Raw genomic sequence first — 16,729 nt, forward strand, 5'->3', positions numbered from 1 at the left:
CACAACCACCGCCCCCGAACACGTGGTAAGCATCTAACAAATACGTGCTGGTTATTTACTCCACAGACTGGTGTATTCTCTGGGTAAGAGCCTTTGTAGAGTAAGTACTCAGCGTTGATGGGAAGCATTAAGTGAATCCCAAATTTAATCAAATAGCAAGTTATGAGTAATATTTTTAGTCAACTCATATTTAATGTAATTTTTTTTAATATTTCATTACTACCTTTAATAGCAACATCACTTGCCATAGATAGAAAATAGCTAAAAATAAATGTTTTTTTTAAATCATTATTTCTCATGTTTAACTGGATACTGGTTAAGTGCCATCAGATCAGTTCCGACCCATATCTACCCTATAGAGTTTCCAACTAGCAGCTGGTGAGCTTGAACCGCTGACCTCGCAGTTCAAACTGGTTTTGCTGTAGCCCAGCACATTAACCCACAGTGCCACATCAGCATACTATAGCCCTCAGAAGGCTGAAGCCTGTACTTGTTCTATTAGAAATGGTGTTCTGTAAGTTTATGAACTTGTTAAAGACATACTAGTAGCCAAGATTTTTCTCCTTTATGAAATCAGTCATGAAAGAGAATTGAAAAGTAATTTTCTCACAAAGATTCATGTTAACATTGTATACTTTGATTTCTTACACCTTTTATTACAGCATTGATAGGTTAGTTGTGTGCCTTGACTCAGTTCCAACTCGTAGGTACCCTGTACACTGTTTCCAAGACTAGCAGAAAGCCTCATCTTTCTTCCACAGAGCACCAGGTGGACTCAAACTGCTGACCGTAACGATCAGCAGCCCAACAGGTAACCCACTATACAACAAGGGCTCCTTTCTTATATCATTATGGCAGGAATTGTACCAAATGGGAGACACTGAATGAGGTGACTTGATTTTTAGTTTGCAACTTGATTATTGTTTACAATAATTAGTTACAGTCTCAAATCTACTTTCTTTCAATAAATTACTGGAGTGGTTGACCCAAACTTTTTATGAGTTCTTAGAAACTTTTTTACTGCTGTAAGTCACCAATGCTTTTCTATCCTTCAGGAAGGCCTTTGAAAGAAGAAATACTTAAGGAAATTCTAAAACACCGAACCCCTTTGTAGTGAGCTTTTTGCCAAGTTGTTGCAGCCTAGAATGGCTGTGGAATCCAGAGCATCGTCAACCCTCATAACTCAGGATCCTCAGGAACAAGAACTACTGCTAGTGAAAGTAGAAGAGGGCCTTTCCTGGGGCCAGAAATCTAAACAGGATGGGAGTACCCAATCCTGCCAAGAAATGTTTCGCCAACAGTTCAGAAGGTTTTGCTACAAGGAGACACCTGGGCCTCGGGAGGCTTTGGGCCGGCTCCAGGTGCTTTGTTATCAGTGGCTGATGCCAGAGTTGCACACGAAGGAGCAGATCCTAGAACTGCTGGTGTTGGAACAGTTCCTGAGCATCCTGCCTGAGGAGCTGCAGATGTGGGTTCAACAACAGAGTCCCAAAAGTGGCGAGGAAGCTGTGACCCTGTTGGAGGATTTGGAAAGAGAGTTTGATGACCCAGGGCAACAGGTGGGAATAGAGCAATGTGCTGTGTCATGGCATAAAGAATGTGGTGTCGTTTTAGCAGTAGGATGAACATGTGTTTACTGCTCCTAGTCTTCATTATCCAGTGCTGCTGTAATAGAAATAGCACAAGTGGGTGGCTTTAGTTTAGGAGACTAGAACTCTGAATTCCAGGTGTAGGCTCCTAGGGAAGGTTTTCTCTCTCTCTCATCAGGTCCCTGTCAATACAACATATACTCTTTGGTTCCTTAAAGATTTCCATGTTTCCTAGCATCTGTCATCTGATTGTTAACTTATATGTAGTCTCATATCTCTAAAGAGTGACTCAAAATAAGTTCTGACTCAGTGACCCTGAATAGTGTTCCCAAGGAGTGACTGATGAGTTTGAACCGCTGACCTTGTGCCTTAAACCGCCTTGGCAGTCCAATGGTTTATCCCATATCAACACACCAGAACTCCAATAATCCTCTCTTATTAACAAAGAAAAGACAAGTCATTTCCACGTGCAATTATAACCACAGGTTATAGAGGTAGGAATTTCTAACACATGTGTTTGGGGGACACAATTCAATCTATAACATTACCAAACCATGTCTCTGAAGTGACTACCTGAGCCGGAATAAGTCTTTTCCCTTACATGTTTATTTACCCTAGCCCTCATTCCTGGAAATGCCCTTTTTGAACTCATCTGAAGTTTTTAATCAGTAATTTCCACAGGGATATTCTCACGAAGCTTACCATGTTTTATTGACTTCAGGTTCCAACTAGTCCACAGGGTCCAGCAGTGCCGTGGAAGGATTTGACATCGCATGGAACATCGCAAGATTCAACAAATGTTCAACGCCAGCTTTTAGACAAGCAACTAAAATCCTGGGAACCTTGCCTTTCCCCCAAAACTGGTGAGCAATTAAAACTCATCTGTGGAGTTTCATTAATTAGACCTTTGGTTTTTATTAATTGAGCATCACCTTTATTTTTCTAGACCAGAAGTGGTCACTTTAGCAGCCTTGTTTTCTCATAAATTGTAGTCAGGCTTCCTTTGTCCATTTACCTGTCATTCATTCACTTTTTCATAAATTTCTTCATTTGACAATGTAATTGTTATTGTTTATGTACCTTTGAGTCAGTTCCAGCTCAGCGATTCTATGTATAACAGAACAAAACAGCACCCATATCCTGGGTTGTCCTCACAACTGCATCTACGCTGGAGCCCATGGTTGCTGCTAAACTGTGCTAATCCATCATGTTGGGAGTCTCCCTCAGTTTTCCTGCTCATCTACTTTACCAAGCGACTGGTCCCTCCTGATACTAGGATGAAGTCTGGTCATCTTGGCTTCTAAAGAGCATTCTCGTTGTACTTCTTCCAAAATAGATTTGTTTGTTCTTCTGGCAGTCCATGCTGTCTTTAATGATTCTTCACTAATACTGTTACTCAAATACATCAATTCTGCTATGTTCTTTCTTATTCATTGTCCAACTGTCACATACATATGAGGGTATTGGAAATATCATGACTTGGTTCAGGCGCACTTTTGTCCTGAAACTGACATCTTTGTTCTTCAGCACTTGCAATAGTTATTTGATTTCTTGACTGCTGCTTCTAAGAGTGTTGATAATGGATCCAAGCACAGTGAAGTGTTTGGCAGCTTCAATCTTTTCTACACTTATCATGATATTTTTTATTGGTCTAGTGGTGAGGATTTTTGTTTTCTTAACGTTGAGGTGTAACTGATACTGAAGCCTGTGGTGTTTGCTCTTCACCAGTAAGTATTGTAAGTTCTCTTCACTTTCATTAAGCAAGGTTGTGTCATCTACATGTCACAAGTTATTAATGAGTCTTCCTTCAATCCTGATGCCACATTGTTCTTCATATAATCCAGCTTCTCAGATTATTTGCTCAGCATACAAATTGAATAAATATTGTGAAAGAATACAAGCCTGGTGCACACCTCTCCTAATTTTAAACCATTAAGTATCCCCTAGTTCTGTTCAAACAACCGCCTCTTGGTCTATATACAGGTTCCTCATGAGCACAATTAAGTGTTCCAGAATACTGATTCTCCTCAGTGTTGTCCATAGCTTGTTGTAATCCACACAGCTGAAAGTCTTTGCATAGTAAATAAAGCACAGGTAAACATCTTTCTGGTATTCTCTGCTTTCAGCCAAGATCCATCTGATGTCAGCAGTGATATTCCTCATTCCACATCCTTGCCTGAATCTGGCTTGAACCTCTGGCAACTCCCTGTCAATGTACTGTTGCAGCTGTTTTTGAATTATCTTTAGCAGAATTCTATTTGTTTGTGCTATTAATGATATTGTCCTATGATTTCACATTCAGTTGGGTTATTGACACAGATATGGAATTGACACAGATATGGCTCTTTTCCAATCAGTTAGTGAGGTAGCTCTCTTCCAGATTTCTTGACAGAGATGAGTGAGTGCCTCCAGTGCTCCATCAGTTTATTGAAAGAATTCAGTTTGTATTCTATCAATTCCCAGAGCCTTTTTCTTTGCCAGTGCCTTCAGTGCACGATGGACTTCTTCCTCCAGTACCATTGGCTGTTGATGATATGCTACCTTTTTTAATGGCTGAACATCAGTCATTTCTTTTTAGTACAGTGACTCAGTATTCCTTCAATTTTGTTTTGACACTTTCTGAATTATTCAATATTTTGCCCTAAGAATCTTTCAGTATTGTAAACAAGACTTGATTTTTTTACTCAGTTCTTTCAACTTGAGAAATGCTGAGCGTATTCTTCCTTTTTGGTTTTCTAACTCCAGGTCTTTGCACATTTCATTACAAAATTTGACTTTGTCTTCTCTGACTTCCCTTTGAAATTTTCTGTTCAGCTCTTTTATGTCCTAATTTCTTCCATTTGCTTTAGCATCTCTACATTGGAGAGCAGTTTCAGAGTCTCTTCTGACATCCATTTTGGTTGACATCCATTGTAATTTAATATAATGCTAATAAATGGTCAGCACTGGACCAATATCTTCAATGAAGGGCCAGGTCTAGGCAGGCTGATAAATGAGCAATAACACACTGCAGGATTGTATACTGAGTTTTAGATTAAAAGTAGGCGGTAGATAGTAGTGTTGGTTCACTGGTAGAATTCTTGCCTCCCATTTTTGGGACTAAAGTTCGATTCCAGATCAGTACATCTCTGGTAGCGTAGTGGTTATGAGTTGGGCTGCTAACCTCAAGGTCAACAGTTTGAAACTACCAGCCGTTCCACGGGAGAAAGATGAAGCTTTCTGCTCCCATAAAGATTTACAGCCTTGAAAACCCTGTACAGGGTCACTGTGAGTAGGAACCGACTCCACGGCACATCGCCACCACCAACCACCACGTTCTAAATGTAGTCACCATCCATCTTTCTATGGAGGCTTGTGTATTGCTATGATGCTGAAGCGGTTTCATACAAAGCCAGGTTAGGAAGAAAGGACTGTTGATGTACTTCCCAATACTAGTCACTGAAATCCCTATGGATAACAATGGTCTTATACTGTTGTGCAGGTGGTCATCATGAGTTAGGGGCTGACTCGATGGCAGCTAATGACAGCAGGTACTATCAGCGTATAAAACAACGTCTAGCCCAGACTTAGAAGCACAAGAAACGCTTTCTGGAGGAAGAGATAGCTAAAATCTGTAGTGTGAATGTGGTGGTTATGTGCCGTGGAGTCGGAACCAACTCATAGAGACCCTGTATAGAGTTTCCGAGGCTGTAAACCTTTACCAGAGCAGAAAACCTTATCTTTCTCCTGCGGAACAGCTGGTAGTTTCGAACTGCTGACCTTGTGGTTCGCAGCCTGATTCGTAACCACTACACTACCAGAGCAGGAGGAAGTAATCCCAAGAAGAGGCCACAAAGTCACGTGAGGATACAGGCTGCTCTTGGAATTGCAGGTAGTCCAGTTTGGCTTAAATGACATATTGGTAGTAGAGGGGAATGGTAAGAAATGAACTAAAGAGAAAACTGGGATCTGGGTAATTAAACTTTGATTGTCATGCTTTTTCTGAGTAGTAAAGGGTACAATTGAAGGGTTTGGGGTAAGGAAAGTGGCATGATTGGATTTATGTTTTAGAACTATCTGCACAATGGAGAATGGGTTGAGGATGGCAAGAATTGAGTCCTGGGGTCCTATTAGAGGCCTTTGCATTTCAGATGACCACAGTAAATAAATCAAAATAAATGATATTTCCCCACACCCACCCTAGGAAGATCAAAGCTGACTCCTGTTCATCAGTATTAAATTTTCTTAAATTTCATTGCAGTCGAATTTTTAAGAGTAGAGAATTAGGGAGAGGAGTTTGAAACTGATGCTCAGTTTTCAGCCTTAAGCACTTAACACCAACATTCCTGTAAACTGCATTCCTGTATGTGGCAAACAATTAAATGCTTTACTTCTAACCAAAAAGTTGTCAGTTAAACACCACTCCCCCCCAGGAGTCCTGGTGTGCCACTGCAGTATAATACACTGGACCGAAAGATCTGTTTAAGCTGAAAGGTTGGCAGTTCAAACCCACCAGCTGTTCCTCGGAAACCCTAGACAGGGTAGGGTCACTATGAGTCAGAACCAACTCAATGACACTTAACAATAACAACAACCCCTTGGAAGGCAGCCTTGATTTGCAGTCTGCTTCCAGGAAATCCAACACAGTTGTTGAATACAAATGGGCTCAACCAAGAGTCAGAATCAACTTCTTGTTCAGTGCCATCAAGTCAGTTTTGACTTTTAGGGTTCCCTAGGAGCAGCTGGTGAATTTGAACCACTGACCTTGCAGTTCAAACAAATTTTGCAGTCCAGCGCTTATCCTACAGCACACAACCAGGATTCCTCAGTATCAACTAGATGGCAGTTAATATTACATAAGTAGGAAACCATAAATGAAAACAAGTATATCTGATGATGTGTTTCGTTTGGGATATTTTGGGACCTTTATCCAGTGAGCAGATGGATCTTAATCTAGTACTAACTAGAATGAATCTGGATAGAGTTAACCAAAGAAGATACTAGTTTACATGCAGTAACTGAAGCTAAGAGGAGAGTTTGTAGAGTGGAATCATGAGAGTCCTGAACAGATCCTCAGGAACATTGAATGACTAGGTGTAGAAACAAGAAGGCACAGTCAAAGAAATAAGGTTAATATTGCTGGAAAAGAGCATCCCTAAAAGGAAGGTGAGGTTCCCCAATACCAAGTGCTGTGTTTCCAGCTCAACAAGATCATAGATTAAGTATCTAAGAAACTGGTACCGTGATGAGAGCAGTATCAGTAGATGAAAAGTGAAGTAGATGGGAAGCAGAAAGGGGATGGGGACAGAAAGCCCTTTAAAGAAGCTATAATATAAAACTATAAATGAAAGTAAGTAATGCTGTTTCAAGGAGGTGTGTGAGAAAAGAGTTTTAAATGATGATAAACAGGAGTCCGAGAAAGGTTAAAAATAAGAGGAAACAAGTAGTTGGAAATGGATTACTTGGACCTCGGGCAGGAAAGGGTGAAATTGGAAGTATAGATGGGGGCCTTAACATTAGAAAGAAGGTAGACCCTAGTATAACCAGTTATAGACAAGATACATGTGAATAGTGACTTTTTGTAGGCAGAGCTTCTGTTTTCTCTCAAGATAAGTGCTGTCGAGTCAGTTCCGACTCATAGTGACCCTGTATAGAGTTTGCGAGGAGTGGTTAGTGAATTTTGAACTGTCAACCCTGTGGTTCAAACAGACCTTGTGGTTCAGTAGAGGGTGAGTATTGAGAGTGACTGGAGAAATGTAAAATCTGGCTTTTGCTTTTTATCATTTCAGATTGTGAAAACAGTCACTTATCAACAAAGGAGGAAATTGTGGGAGAAAAATCACAGGGACCTCCCCTGGACCCTTCATTCAGAGAAGTCAGTGAACGTGAAAACCATTTAGAGTGGCAGCAAGGAAGTGCTACAGAGGAGAAACTAAGGTCCTTTTCCCACGGAGACCGTTTCAGTCAAGTGATCGTCACACATGAATCTCTAGGAAAGAGAGAGCATCCTGATAGTCCTCAAAGAAACTTGATTCTAAGTACAAACTCTGTAACGTGTCAGAAAGTTCATACAGAAGAGAGACCATATAAATGTGATGTATGTGGAAACAGCTTCAAGCAGCATTCCTCTCTGACTCAACATCAGAGGATCCATACTGGAGAAAAACCCTACCAGTGTAACCAGTGTGGAAAGGCCTTTAGCTTGAGGTCATACCTTATTATTCACCAGAGGATTCATAGTGGGGAGAAAGCATATGAATGCACTGAATGTGGGAAAGCCTTCAATCAGCGGTCAGCCCTTATTAGACATCAGAAAATCCATACTGGTGAGAAAGCTTGTATATGTAATGAATGTGGCAAAGCATTCAGTCAAAGTTCATACCTGATTATACATCAAAGAATTCATACTGGTGAGAAACCCTATAAATGTAATGTGTGTGGAAAAGCCTTCAGTTTGAGTTCAAATCTCATCAGACATCAGAGAATTCATGGTGGAACGGAACCTTACCAGTGTAATGAATGTGGCAAAGCCTTCAAAAGGAGCTCAGCCTCTAACCAATATCAGAAAATCCACTCTGGGGATGAAGATTATATATGTAATGAATGTGGGAAAGCTTTCAGGCACCAATCAGTTCTTATGCGCCATCAGAGAGTCCACACTGTAGAGTAACTTGTGGATACATTGACTTGTGAACATTTCAGTCAGACTCTTGTCTGTGTGAGTTAACAGCGTTTACTCTGAAGTAAAATTACATAAAGGTTATAGATTACTATGTTTTCAATCAGTCTAATGTATGTGGCACTTCTCAGTGCTAATGGAAGTTAACCCTTAAAAACTTTTTCTGTGATTAATGAGAATGACAGATGGGCGAGCCATTACTTTCAACTTTTCTGTCACCATTAAGAATTCTCAGGAAATAAGAATATAACACTAAAACCTCACTTCATGAAAAGGATATACTGAGACAGACTTTATTGCTACATCTGTGATCTATAGGAGTATCACCTGACCAAGTCTTGGGTTAGGAAAACTTGGAAAAATGAACTGAAGGATGAAGAGGAATTAGTAAGAGGGGTGGGCCAGGAAAGACTTCCCAACAATCCAAAGGAACAGCAAAGTCTAGAAAGAGAAAGTAGTACATTTGGAAAGTAAAAAAAGCATGCTACTTTCTGTGAAGTTCCTTTTGAATGTGGTCATGTCTAAGGAACGCAGATGGAACTAGAATCATTTGACCAGTAACTGTATCAAAATATGGACTAAAAGAGAAGTTTCTATTAAAACCCCAAGCCTTTGGACTATGAAGTATTGGATAAGTTTGTCTTATGGTATGACCCTAGGGAAAGGGCTAATAATCTAGTAGCTACTTTCCTTACCAAACCTATACATTTGGCTTAATGGGAAATAGGCAGTAAGAAAGTCAGTCTAGAGAGTTGTTGTTAAGCGCCGTCAAGTCATTCTAAGTCTCCCTTTCCTGGACAAGAAGGGACCTTGTTTCCTAAGGCAGAGTTGCTATGGCATTCCTCCTAATTCCCAAGGGCCTGATAGAAGCTGCTATGATTATTAATTGTTTCTGGGCTGTACACCCTTGGGGAGCAATGGAAAAGTAATGTTCCTATGAAGATAGACACAGATGAGCGTCTGTGAAACAGTTATGGCTGGAGGGCTAAATACTGAAGTTTGGTGAGAGAATGAAAAAAAGGGATAGTACTACTTGACAAAAGTAAAATTTATTTCCGTTCCATAAAGACCCAAGGAAACTGAAAAGGGTAGGCTAGACAATAAGTAGGAATAACTTCTTTGTTAGGTTCCTTTGAGTCAGTTACAACTCATACCCCATGTACAACGGAAACACTGCCTAGAACTTCACCATCCTCACAATTTGCTCACTGAGCCCATTGTTACAGACCCTAGTCAGTTCATCTCATTGACGGTCTTCCATTTTTTGGTGACCTATTTACATAATGTCCTTTTCTAGGAACTGGTCCCTCCTGGTGACATATCGCCCCATCTTTGCTTCAAAGGTGAATTCTGACTGTACTTCCAAGATAATATGTGTTTATGCTTCTGGTAATTCCTGGTATACTCAATATTCTTTGCCAACATCAAAGACATCAACTCTTCAGTCATCTTGTTTATTGTCCAGCTTTTCATGCAATTGAAAATAGCATGGCTTGGGTCAGGCACACCTCAGTTCTCCAAGTGACATATTTGATTTCTTGGCTTCTGTTTCAGTGGGCATTAGTTGTAGATTCAAGTAAAGTGAAATCCTTGGCAAATCCTTTTTCCATTTACCATCGTATTGCTGCTTGGTCCAGTTGTGAGGATTTTTTTTTTTCTTTTTTGATGTATAATCCATACTGAAGGCTGTGATCTTTGATCTTCATCAGTAGGCCTTCAAGGTCTTTTCACTTTGAGCAAGCAAAGTTATGTCCTCTGCATATCACAGGTTGTTGATGCGCCTTCAGTCTTGATGCCACATTCTTTATGTCTTCTAGCTTCTTGGAGTATCAGTTCAGCTTACAGACTGAATAGGTGTATAGTGAAAGGATAAAACTGATGTACAGCTACCAGATTTTAAGCTATGCAGTATTCCCTCCTTTTTGAACGACTGCCACTTGGTGTATGTACAGGTTTTGCATGAGCACAGTTAAGTGTTCTGGAATCCCCATTCCTTGTAATATTATCCATAATTTGTTATGATCTGCAGTCAAATGCCTTTGTGTAGTATTATAGAGTGAATTATGGCTTTAAAATATGCATTGTAAATCCTAACCCGTATGCCTGTGGTTGGAGTCCTAGTTTGGTGCTGTGGGTTAATGCTCCAGACTGCAAAGCTGTTTGAACTGCAAGGTCAGTGATTCAAACTCACCAGCTGCTCCTTGGAAACCCTATACAGGGTCGCTATGGGTTGGAATCGACTCGACAGCACTTCACAACAACATGCCTATGGTTATAATCTGATTTGGAAATAGGTTTTCTTACATTGCTAGAGTCAATATAGGATGTATCTTGAGCCAATTTCTTTTAAGATATAAAATTAAGTACAATGAGAGCAGAGATAAGAGAGTTGCCAAATCACATGAAGCTCACTTAGGAGTAGAAGCTCACAAGAGACTAACACCTGCATTCAGAGCCGACAGCCTTCCCCTGCAGCTACTGCCCTGAATTCAGATATCCTAAACTGTGAAAAAAATAAATTTCTGTTTAAAGTCATCCACTTGTGGTATTTCTGTTAATAGCTGCACTAGAGTACTAAGACTTTGGTTCTGGAAGAGTGGGATACTCCAACATACCTAAAATGTAGTGGTTTTGAATTGGGTAAATTAGAGGTGGAAGAGTTTTAAGGTGCTTAAGTGTAAAAGTCCTGGTGTGGTGCTGTTGGATAAGCACTCCATCACAAGGTCAGTTTGAACCGAAAGGTCGGCTGTTCAGATTCTCCAGCTGCTCCTTGGAAACCCTATACAAGATCACTATGAGTTGGAATTGACTCGACAGCCTTAACAACAGCAATAGTAAAAGCCTAGATTGCCTTTAAGAGACTAGCCTATTGGTAGAATTGAGGAAATTAGAAGTAATTCTGGTGAGGGACTTGGAAGGAAATGAGAGTTGTAGAACGTATATGGCACTAGTAACAGAATGTTAGGAATGTGAACATTACATATGCTTCTGGTGAGGCTTTAAAGGAAAATGATAAATGTGATTGGGCAATGGAGTTAGGCTGATACAACTTTTGATAAAGTGGCAAAGAACTAGTCAATTCAAATGTTTGGTTGAAGGTAGAACTTGTAAGTGGTAAGCCTGGATATCAGATTTCTAAGCAAGATCTTTTAGGGCCTACATAGTTTCTCCTTGGCAGAGAAATATGAGAGGAAAGAGATGGAAAACTTGTTCAAACTAAGGGTATGTCTCCTAGAATTTTCACCAAGGATGTAGCTATACCATCTTTTGTTAGAGATTAAGCCTGTGATGGTGAATCTAATCAACTACCACAGCAGAAAGCCCATCAGTTTAGACTGGGGATAAGAAAGATTGAAAGACTTGAATGCTCTCTACCTCTTGGGATTCTATGGCAGAAAACAGCTCAAAGAAACTACATGTGTTGCCTTCAAGAAAAGAGAAACCTCCCTGGAGCAGTGTGGATATCAGAACTGTTGAAAAATGCACAGGAAGTTGGGCCTTCTTGATTCCAAAGTTTGGGTTCATTGCCCAAATAGTCTTTATAGACCAGGATTACTTTTAAGCCTTGATAGTTGATGTCATTTGATTTGGCTTTTGGACTTGCTTGGTGCCTGTTATCCCTTTCCCTCCAATTTCTCACATTTGTAAAGGAAATGTCTAGTGTTTGCTTGTTTTATCATTCTTTAGAAACAGATCACTTCTCTTCTAAATTTCACAGGTTTACAGATGAGGAATCGTGTTCCAAGACAGAATATGCCTAAAGTCTCATCCATATTTCATTCAGATGCTTCAGAAAAGGCGGCTTTTGCACTGGGAGTTGATTTAAGGTTTTTGCCGTGATGTGATGGGTGAATGTGTTTTGTATGTGGCGAGAACATGAATTTTGAGGAGCCAAAAAGTGAATGTTAACAGATTGAATATGTCCCCCAAAATATGTATCCTAAGTTCTATACCTACCTATAGTTATAATTCCATTTGAGAGTGGGTTGTCTTTGTTGTGTTAATGAGGCAGTTAAGATTGTATCTTGAATCAGTCTCTTGAGATATAATACATTAAATAAGCAGAGATGAGGGGGAAAAGAAATGCCATGCCACATGAAGATCACCCAGGAATATAAGAAGAGACAGGACCTTCCTCCAAAGATGACAGGGAAAGCTTACTCCTGCAACCAATTCCCTAAGCTCAGACATCTAGCCTCCTAAACTGAGGAAATCAATTTTGTCTGTTAGCGTCATCCACTTGTGGTATTTCTATTATAACAGCACTAGATAACTGAGAACATAGTAACACACTACCAAGCATTTTTCTGACATTCTCTGCTTTAGCCAAGGTACATTTGACATCAGCAGTGATCACCCTTGATCCACAACCTCTTCTGAATCCAACTTAAAATTTCTGCCAGTTTCCTGTTTATGTACTACTGCAAGTCTTACTGTATTATCCCCAGCAAAATTTTACTTGTATGTGATATTAATGGTATTTTTGCTAATTTCTGCATTCAGCATGGTTACTTTCTTTGGAATGAGCACAGATATGGATCTCTTCCAGTATTTGGGCAGTAGCAGCTGTTATCCAAATTTTCTGCCATAGAATGAGTAAGTGCCTCCAGGGGTTGCACCAGTTTCTCCAAACGTTTCTGTTGGTGCTCAGTCATTTCCTGGAGCCTTGTTTTTGGTCAATGCCTTCAGTGCAGCTTGGACTTACCATTGGTTCTTGATCATGTACTAGCATTTCAAATAGTTGGATATCCACCAATTATTTTTGGTACCTTGACTCTGTATTCTTTCTATCTTCTTTGATGCATCCTGTATCGTTCAATATTTTACCCATAGACTTCTTCAATACGAACTCAAGACTTGCATTTTTCTTCATTTCCTTCCGTTTGAGAAATGCCAAGTGTGCTCTTCCCTTTTGGTTTTCTAACTCCAGGTCTTTGCACTTTTTAATTCTTAGCCTCAAGATGCCCTTTGAAATCATCTGTTCAACTATTTTACTTCCTCATTTCTTCTTTTTGCTTTAGCTATTCTGCATTCAAATGCAGGTTTCAGAGTTTGTACTGACATTAATTTTGGTCTTTGTTTTTTTTTTTTTTAATTACCTTTTGCTTCATGTATGATGTCATTGATATCATCCCACAACTCATCAAGTCTTTGGTGTTAGTATTCAATGTGTCAGATCTTTTCTTGAGATGATTTCTAAATTTAGGTTGGATATACTTAAGGTCATAATTTGTATTTCAGGAACCTGTTTTAATTTTCTTCACCTTTAGCTTGGACTTGCATATGAGCAATTTATGGTCTGTTTTGCAGTTGGCTCCTGACTCTCTTCTGACTACTGCTATTGAGCCTCTCTGTTGTCTCTTTCCACAGATGCAGTTAATTTGATTCCTGTGTATTCCATCTGGTGAGGTCCACATGAATAGTTACCATTTACGATATTTCCAATCAGTGGGTCGTTGGTCTTGCAGAATTCTATCATGTGATCTCCAATGTAATTTTTTTCACTGATCCATCTGTGTTATCATCTTTTTCATGTAATCACCAGCAACTATCAGTCAATCTTGATTGCTTGTTTCGTCCATTTCAGACATTTCAGTTAAGCTAAAATGAACTGCCTTTCGAGTCAGAAAATCATATGGTCTACTATTCCCAGGGATGACAAATTTGATGAAGAATGGTATTACATTCATCATCAAAAAGAACATTTCAAGATCTATCCTGAAGTGCAGCCCTGTCAGTAGTAGAATAATAGCCATATACTTTGAAGGAAAGCCAGTTAACTTGACTATTAGTCAGACTTGTGCACCAACCACTATAGCCAAGTGTTTGAATACATAGTATTCAAGACATAAACTATTCTTACAATTCAACAGTAAAAAATTATCTCAAATGAGCAGAGGATTTGCAAAGAGATTTCTCCAAAGATTTACTCTATTATAAAGAACCTGTACTACCCATAAGGCAGTAAGTTATTCGAAAATGAACTTACATTAATTGTATATGGCAAACACAAGTCAACAGTTTTTTTTTTAACTTTTTTTTTTAAGTAAATTGATAAACTAAGGAAGGAGAGAAAAAAATGCTCAATTAAATCCAGAGAAGGCAAAAAGGATGACAGTGAAGGGGGGGGGGGGATTACATAATGAGCAGAAAACACAATTAGAAATGCTTATCTACTAAATAATTACTTCAAATTTGAATCATCTAAGTAAAAGACAGTCTATCAAAGTTGATGAAAAAGCCAAACTACATATTGTCTATAAGAAATATAATTTAAATATACATAGATTGAATATAACGTTAAGAATAAACCACTAGAAAATGAAACTTTTAAATTATACCATTAAAAACTTAAAATATTCTCAAGTTGTTAGATTCTTTCAAGTCAGTTCTAACACATTGCAACCCTATATACAAAACAATGAAACACTGCCTGGTCTTTTCCACTGTCCTCACAGTCTTCCTATGTTTGAGTCCATTATTACAGCCACTGTAATAATCCATCTTGTTGATGGCCTTCCTCTTTTTTGCTAATCCTCTTCCAAGTATGTTCTTTTCCAGTGACAGGTTCCTCCTGATGACATATCCAAGGTACGTAAGACAAGTCTTCCATCCTTGTTTCTAAGAAGCACTCTGGCTTTCAAGATTTGTTCGTTCTGCTGGCAGTCCATGGTATATGTAATATTCTTCACCAACACAATAATTCTAATACATTGATTCTTCATTCTTCCTAATACATTGTCCAGCTTTTGTATGCATATAATGCAAATGAAGGTGCACCTTAGTCCTTGAGGTACTTTTTAACACTTTAAAGACATCTTTTGCAGCAGATTTGCCCAAAGCAGTAAGTCATTTGTCTTCCTGATTGCTGTTTCCGTGGGTGTTGATTGTGGATCCAAGTAAAATGATACCTTTGACAACTTCAATCTTGTCTCCATTTATCATGATGTTATTTACTGGTCTCATTGTGAGGATTTTTGTTTGTTTTTTATATTGAGTTGTAATCCATACTGAAGACTGTGGTCTTTGATCTTCATCAGTAAGGACTCCAGTCCTTTTCACTTCTAGCAAGCAAGATTGTGTCATCTGCATTATCACAGGTTGTTAATGAGACTCCAATGCTGCTGCCACGTTCTTATAATCTAGCTTCTCAAATTATTTGCTCAGCACACAGATTGAAAAGGATAGTGAAAGGTTACACTCCTTTCCTGATTTTGAACCACGTAGTATCCCCTTGTTCTGTTGGCACTACTGCCTCTTGTTCTATGTACACATTCCACATGAGCACAATTAAGTATTTGGAATTTTCATTCTTTGCAGCATTATCCATAATTTGTTATAATTCACACAATCAAATGCATTTGCATAGTTAACAAAACACAGGTAAACTTCCTTGTATTTCTGTTTTCAGCCAAGATCCATTTGATAACAGCAATGATATCCATTCCTCTTGGAATAAGTCTAATGAAAAATGGTACAAAACCTCATCACTGAAACCTTCAAAAGACTGCAAGAAATTTTTTTAAAGATTAAATATAGAGAGACAATATTGCAGAGATGACAATTTTCTCTCCAAATTGATCTATAGATAGAGTGCAATCTGAATCAGAATCCTAGCAGAGGTTATTATTTTTGCGTGTGTGTCTTTAAAATGAGTGGATTTTTCTAAAAATGTATGTAGAGTTGCAAAGGGCAATGTTGAAGAAAAGACTTACATTACCAGATAGCGAGGCTTATTGTGCCTCCACTACTGAGAAACCAGAACTAGACGGTGTCCATCTGCTACTACTGACCACTGTGATTAGGACAAGAGATGGTTCTGGACAGAAGACAAGACTGGTCTGAGACTGGTGGAACTCCTGGGACTGTGACCCTAACACACCCTTCAAACATGGACTGGAACCCATCCCCAGAATCACCTTTCAGCCAAACGTGCCTAGAAAGTGACAGTAACACTCTGAGGAACACGATCCTTAGAACAATTAACTCTATGAGACCAAAAAGGGGCAGCATTTACCCCCAAGCAAAGGTCAGAAAGCAGGCAAGAAGGACAATTGGATATGGGAAGCTCAAGGAGGAAGTGGGGAAAGCACAGTTAACTGGGAATTGCAGCTGGTGTCACAAAGCAAAACGCATAAATTGTTGAATAGGAAATTAATGTTCACTCAAATCTCAATTAAGAAAAATTTTTACAATTTTAAAGCTACAGTTTTTAAGACACTGTGGCATAAAGATATATAAGGTTTATGTGTTTGGTAAATTATAAATATATAACAATGGAATAAAAAAGAACATCTACATTTGTACAGTCATGACTAAGGTGACATTGCAGCAGAGAAGAGAGGAAGGCAGTGTTTTCAGTAAATAATATTGAGATACTTGAATATTCATGGGGGAAAAAATCAACCTTGATCCCCACCTCACACCAAATGTTTTAAGTCTTCTTCACTTTGAGCAAACAAGGTTGTGTCATCTGCATATC

At 39.1% G+C, this 16,729-nt stretch overlaps 1 protein-coding gene across 1 annotated transcript; it reads left to right on the forward strand.

Moving 5' to 3' along the window:
- Positions 1-1,145: 1,145 nt before the first annotated feature.
- Positions 1,146-8,238, forward strand: ZNF397 (zinc finger protein 397). Its single transcript, XM_006835134.1, has 3 exons — positions 1,146-1,559; positions 2,311-2,452; positions 7,358-8,238. Exons 1-3 carry the CDS (start codon positions 1,146-1,148, stop codon positions 8,236-8,238), a joined length of 1,437 nt encoding a protein of 478 aa, XP_006835197.1.
- The last annotated feature ends 8,491 nt before the right edge of the window (positions 8,239-16,729 follow it).

Source organism: Chrysochloris asiatica, unplaced genomic scaffold, assembly GCF_000296735.1.
Source record: "Chrysochloris asiatica unplaced genomic scaffold, ChrAsi1.0 scaffold00015, whole genome shotgun sequence".
Lineage (NCBI taxonomy): Eukaryota > Metazoa > Chordata > Mammalia > Afrosoricida > Chrysochloridae > Chrysochloris > Chrysochloris asiatica.